The 6,000-nt window shown below is 51.3% G+C and overlaps 1 protein-coding gene across 1 annotated transcript in view; it reads left to right on the top strand.

Moving 5' to 3' along the window:
- Positions 1–629: 629 nt before the first annotated feature.
- Positions 630–6,000, top strand: part of NEURL4 (neuralized E3 ubiquitin protein ligase 4) — a gene marked incomplete at both ends in the record, with an annotated part of 30,550 nt that continues 25,179 nt past the window's right edge. Inside the window, 6 exons of the mRNA XM_054295422.1 lie at positions 630–720; positions 1,424–1,496; positions 1,647–1,758; positions 2,804–2,892; positions 3,734–3,806; positions 5,519–5,816. Coding sequence (XP_054151397.1) covers positions 630–720; positions 1,424–1,496; positions 1,647–1,758; positions 2,804–2,892; positions 3,734–3,806; positions 5,519–5,816 — 736 coding nt within the window. The remainder of the gene's footprint in view (positions 721–1,423; positions 1,497–1,646; positions 1,759–2,803; positions 2,893–3,733; positions 3,807–5,518; positions 5,817–6,000) is intronic.

Below are 6,000 nucleotides of genomic sequence, written 5' to 3'. Positions count from 1 at the left end.
GCAAGCCACGCCTCTTTATGCAAATAAAGAGTCCATATGTGGGGGGATGTGGGTGTGGTCACACATTTGCATAAAGGGGTGTGGCTACAACAAGCCACATAGTGTGTGTGTCTGGAGCATCCAAACCACGCCCCTTTATGCAAATTGCCCCATTTATCTTTGTTTTTCCCTTTTCTTTCCCCCCGCACTCCATTTTCTCCCTGTTTTCCCCCATTTTCCCCCATTTTTTCCCCATTTTTTTGTGGTTTTCTTCCCCATTTTTTTCCCATTTTTCCCCTATTTTTCCACCATTTTTTCCCCATTTTTTTCCATTTTAATGGGTTTTTTTACCCATTTTTTTGCCATTTTTTCTTTTATTTCTTCTCCTTGCTTTTCCCCATATTTTTTCCCAATTTCCCCCCATCTTTTCCCCCATTTTCCCCCATTTTTCCCCATTTTTCCCCATTTTTTTTTTTATTTCTTCCCCTTGCCTTTCCCCATATTTTTTCCCATTTTCCCCATTTCCCCCATTTTTCCCCATTTTCCCCCATTTTTTCCCCATTTTTTCGCCCCCTGCCCCATTTTTCCCCTATTTTTTCCCATTTTCTCCCATTTTTCACTTTTTTCCCCCATTTTTCCCCCGTTTCCAGCCCCGGCAGTGACCAACGAGGCGCTGCTGTTCCACGAGAAGTGCGGGGCCCTCATCAAACTCAGCAACGGGCACAAAACGGCCGAGAGGAGGCGGCCCCTGGACGAGTTCAACAAACGGCGTGGTGCTCACCAACCGGCCCCTCAGGGACGGGGAGATGTTTGAGGTGGGAATTTTAAAATTTTGGGGAAATTTTTGGGAATTTTTTGGGAGTTTCTGGGATTTATTTTGATTTTTTTGGTAATTTTTCGGTGATTTATTCTGATTTTTTGGGATTTTTTTGTGGGTTTTAGAGGTTTTTTTTGATTTTTTTCAGGGATTTTTTGTGAATTTGTTTTGAGTTTTTCAGAAAGTGTCTTTTCGTTTTCTGGGATATTTTTATTTAATTTATATTATGGGATTTTGTTGGGATTTTAGGGGGCTTTGGGGTGATTTTGGGATATTTTGGGATGAGGCAGCCCCTGGACGAGTTCAACAACGCGTTGTGCTCACCAACAGACCCCTCAGGGACGGGGAGATGTTTGAGGTGGGAATTTTTCTTTTTTTTTGGGAATTTGGGGATTTTTTCTGTGATTTTTTTGGGGATGTTTTGAGATTTTTGGGGATTTTTTTGATTTTTCGCTGAGTTTTTGGGGATTATTTTGCGGATTTTCTAGGATTATTTTGGGATTTTTCTGACATTTATTTTGGATTTCTTTCAGAGTTTTTTTTGTTTTCTGGGATTTTTTTATTTTGATTGGATTTTTTGGGGATTTTTGGGGGGAATTTTAGGGGATTTTGGGGTTATGGGAGGAGGTGGCCCCTGGATGAGTTCAACAACGGCGTGGTGCTCACCAACCGGCCCCTCAGGGATGGGGAGATGTTTGAGGTGGGAATATTTTATTTTTTTGGATTTTTGGGCATTTTTTTCTGTGATTTTTTTTGGAATTTTTTGGATTTTTTTTTTTTTAATTTTTTAATTTTTTTAATTATTTTTGGGCATAATGATTTTGACCACCTGAGCCCGTGTCCCCCCCAGATCCGCATCGACAAACTGGTGGACAAATGGTCGGGGTCCATCGAGATCGGGGTCACCGCCCACAACCCCAACAGCCTCGAGTACCCGGCCACCATGACCAACCTGCGCTCGGGTGAGCCCCAAAAACACCCCAAAACCACCCCAAAATCCTGGGGAAATCACCCCAAAATCCTGGGAAAAACACCCCAAAATCCTGGGGAAAAAATCCTAAAAAATCCTGGGAAAACATCCCCAAAAATCCCGGGAAATAGCCCCTAAAAATTTCAGGAAATCTCCTCAAAAATCCTGGGGAAAACACCCCAAAAATGTCAGGAAACAGCCCCAAAACTTGTAGGAAATATCCCCAGAAATCCTGGGGAAAAAATCCTAAAAAATCTCAGGGAAAATCCCCCAAAAATTCTGGAAATTCTTCCCCTCGAGTACCCGGCCACCATGACCAACCTGCGCTCAGGTGAGCCCCAAAATCCTAGGAAATAGCCCTAAAATCTTGAGAAATATCTGCAAAAAGTCGCAGGGAAAATACCCCAAAAATCCTGGGAAATAGCCTTAAAAATCCTGAGGAAAACACCCCAAAAATCTCAGGAAACAGCCCCAAAAATCCTGGGAAACATCTCCAAAAAACCCCAGGGAAAACACCCCAAAAATTCTGGGAAATTGCCCCCTTGAGTACCCGGCCACCATGACCAACCTGTGCTCAGGTGAGCCCCAAAACCACGGGAAATCACCCCAAAAATGCTCGGAAAATATCCCTGAAGTCCCAGGAAAAATACCCCAAAATCCGGAGAAATAGCTCCAAAAATTCGGGGAAATCACCTCAAAAATCCTGGGAAAACAGCCCCAAAAATCCTGGGGAAAATCCCCAAAAACCTCTGAAAAATCTCTTGAAGTTTCCAAAAAAAGGCTTCAAAATCTCTGGAAAATGCCCCAAAATCCCCAGAGAAATCCCTTAAAATTTTTGCAAATCCCTCAAAATCTCTGAAAAATCTTTTAAAATTTCCAGGAAATGCCCCAAAATCCCCCCAAAAAAAGGCCCAAAATCCACAAAAAAGCCCCAAAATCCTTGGAAAATTCCCTGAAAATGCCCCAAAATCCCCAGAAATATCCCAAAATCCCCATAAAATGCCCCAAAATGCCCCAAAATGTGAATTTTGCCCCAGGCACGATCATGATGAGCGGCTGCGGGATCCTGACCAACGGCAAAGGGACGCGCCGGGAGTACTGCGAGTTCAGCCTGGACGAGCTGCAGGTGACCCCAAAAAAGCCCAAAATCCACCCAAAATCCACCCACGGGACCCCCAAAATCTGATCCGGGCACCCCAAAAATGGGGGTAACCCCGGACACCCCCAAAATCCCAAAAATCCCCTAAAAAAAAATCCCTTTGTTTTGTGGAAATTTCAATTGTTTTACCCCCCAAATTTCTCATTTTAAACCCCAAAATCCCCCAAAACTCCCCCAAAATTCACCCACAGGATCCCCAAATGTTGATCTGGGCACCCCAAAATTGGGGGGAGCCCCAGACACCCCAAAATCCCAAAAATCCCCTAAAAAATCTCCTTGAGATGCAGAAATTCTGATAATTTTACTTCAGAGATTTTTATTTTTGGAGCCCCAAAATTTCTCCAGATCCACCCAAAATCGACCCACGGCATCCCCAAATCCTCCTCTGAACCCCCAAAATTTCTGGGGTGCCCCCAAAATTTCCCTTCCCCCGTTGTCCCTATCCCATCCTGGGGACCATTTTGGGGTGAATTTTGGGGTTTTGGGGTGAATTTTTGGGAGTTTTGGGATGAATTTTGGGGGTGAATTTTGGGCTGACTTTGGGGGATTTTGGGGTGAATTTGGGGGGGTTTTGGTGTGACTTTGGGGGTAAATTTGGGGGTTTTGGGGTAAATTTGGGGGTTTTGGGGTGACTTTGGGAGTAAATTTGGGGGGTGAATTTTGGGGGATTTTGGGGTGAACTTGGGGGGTTTTGGGGTGAATTTTTCGGTGAATTTGGGGGGTTTTGGGGTGATTATGAGGGGTTTTGGGGATTTTGGGGTGAATTCTGGCAGTTTTGGGGTCGGGGTGACCCCGGCTGTCCCCGCAGGAGGGCGACCACATCGGGCTGACCCGCAAGGCCAACAACGCCCTGCACTTCTACATCAACGGCGTGGACCAAGGTGGGGACCCCAAAACACCCCGAATTCACCCCAAAATCCACCCCAAACCCCCGCTGTAAATGGGGATCCCAGAACTGATCCCCTGCACTTCTACATCAACGGCGTGGGACCAAGGAGGGGACCCAAAACACCCCAAATTCACCCCAAAATCCATCCCCAAATACCCCAAATTCACCCCAAAATCCATCCCCAAACCAGGCACCCAGAGCTGACCCCAAAACCCACCCAAAAACCCCCAAATTCAGCCCAAAAATCCACCCCAAACCCCCACTGTAAATGGGGATCCCAGAACTGATCCCCTGCACTTCTACATCAACGGCGTGGACCGAGGTGGGGCCCCAAAAACCCCCAAATTCAGCCCAAAACCCACCCCAAAGCAGGATCCTGAAAAGCCCCAAATTCACCCCAAAATCCATCCCAAACTCACCCCAAAACTGACTCAGAACCCCCCCTGTAAATGGGGATCCCAGAACTGATCTCCTGCACTTCTACGTCAATGCCGCGGACCAAGGTGGAGCCCCAAAAACCCGCACATCCACCCCAAAAATCCACCCTAACACTCACTTTGAAGCAGGATCCCCCAAACCCCAAATTCACCCCCAAAAACCCCCAAAGTCACCCCAAAACCCGTCCTAAAAATCCCCAAATTCACCCCAGAACTGACCCCGAAACCCACCCCAAACCAGGCACCCAGAGCTGACCCCAAAAAGCCCCAAAATCACCCCAAAAAACCCCAAATCCACCCCTGGTGTCCCCCGTGTCCTTGCCACGTCCCTGGTGGCGCCACTGCCGCGTCCCCATGGCTGTCCCTGCTGTCCCCAGTGCCACCGCTGCCACGTCTCTGCTGTCCCGTGTCCCTGTGGTGTCCCCATGTGCCCAGGGCCACCACCGTGTCCCCACGTCCTTGCTGTCCCCAAGGTGTCCCCAAGGTGTCCCCGTGTCACAGGCGTGGCCACGTCGCTGACGCCGCAGGTGGTGCACGGCGTGGTGGCCCTGTATGGGATGGCCGTGTCCCCATGTCCCCAGTGCCACCATCGCCGTGTCCCCAGTGCCACGCCCATATCCCTACTGTCCCTGCTATCCTGGTGTCCCTGCTGTCCCCACGTGTCCCCATGTCCTTTGGTGTCCCCATGTCCCTCCCGCAGGTGTGGCCACGTCGCTGACGCCGCAGGTGGCGTACGGCGTGGTGGATCTCTACGGCGTGGCCGTGTCCCCATGTCCCTGCCATGTCCCCACAATGTCCCCAGTGCCACCACCATGTCCCCACAATGTCCCCTTGTCCCCCTGTCCAGGTGTGGCCACGTCGCTGACGCCGCAGGTGGCGTACGGCGTGGTGGATCTCTACGGCGTGGCCGTGTCCCCGTGTCCCTGTGTCCCTGCCATGTCCCATATCCCTGTGGTGTCCCCACAATGTCCCCATGTCCCATTTGGTGTCCCCGTGTCACAGGTGTGGCCACATCGCTGACGTGTACGGCGTGGTGGATCTCTACGGCATGGCCGTGTCCCCGTGTCCCCATTGTCCCCATGTCCCTGCTGTCCCCGTGTCCCCACCATGTCCCCACAATGTCCCCATGTCCAGGTGTGGCCACGTCGCTGACGCCGCAGGTGGTGTACGGCGTGGTGGATCTCTACGGCATGGCCGTGTCCCCATTGTCCCCATGTCCCTGCCATGTCCCCGTGTCCCCACCATGTCCCCATGTCCCCATGTCCAGGTGTGGCCACGTCGCTGACGCCGCAGGTGGTGTACGGCGTGGTGGATCTCTACGGCATGGCCGTCAAGGTGACCATCGTGCACAACCACAACCACAGCGACCGCCTGCGCCGCAACAACGCCATCCTGCGCGCGCTGTCCCCCGAGGGCACGGCGGGGACGCCGCGCCGCGCCGCCGCCACCAACGGCGCCAACGGCACCGGCGCCACCGGCGCGCCGCCGCCCCGGCTGCTGTTCCACCCCAACTGCGGCCAGAAGGCGGCCGTGGTCAACGAGGGCCGGACGGCGCTGCGGCCGCAGTGAGTGACCGCGGGGACACGGGGACAGAGGGGACATTGGGGACATTGGGGACATGGGGACAGAGGGGACATTGGGGACATTGGGGACATTGGGGACATTGGGGACATGGGGACAGAGGGGACATTGGGGACATTGGGGACATTGGGGACAGAGGGGACATTGGGGACACTGGGGACATGGGGA

This window comes from Melozone crissalis, unplaced genomic scaffold (assembly GCF_028551555.1).
Source record: "Melozone crissalis strain CALT ecotype California unplaced genomic scaffold, PUWL_Pcris_2 ptg000724l_1, whole genome shotgun sequence".
NCBI classification, from domain to species: Eukaryota; Metazoa; Chordata; class Aves; order Passeriformes; family Passerellidae; genus Melozone; species Melozone crissalis.
Note: the sequence above shows the minus strand (reverse complement) of the source record. Positions and strands in the feature narration are given on the sequence as shown.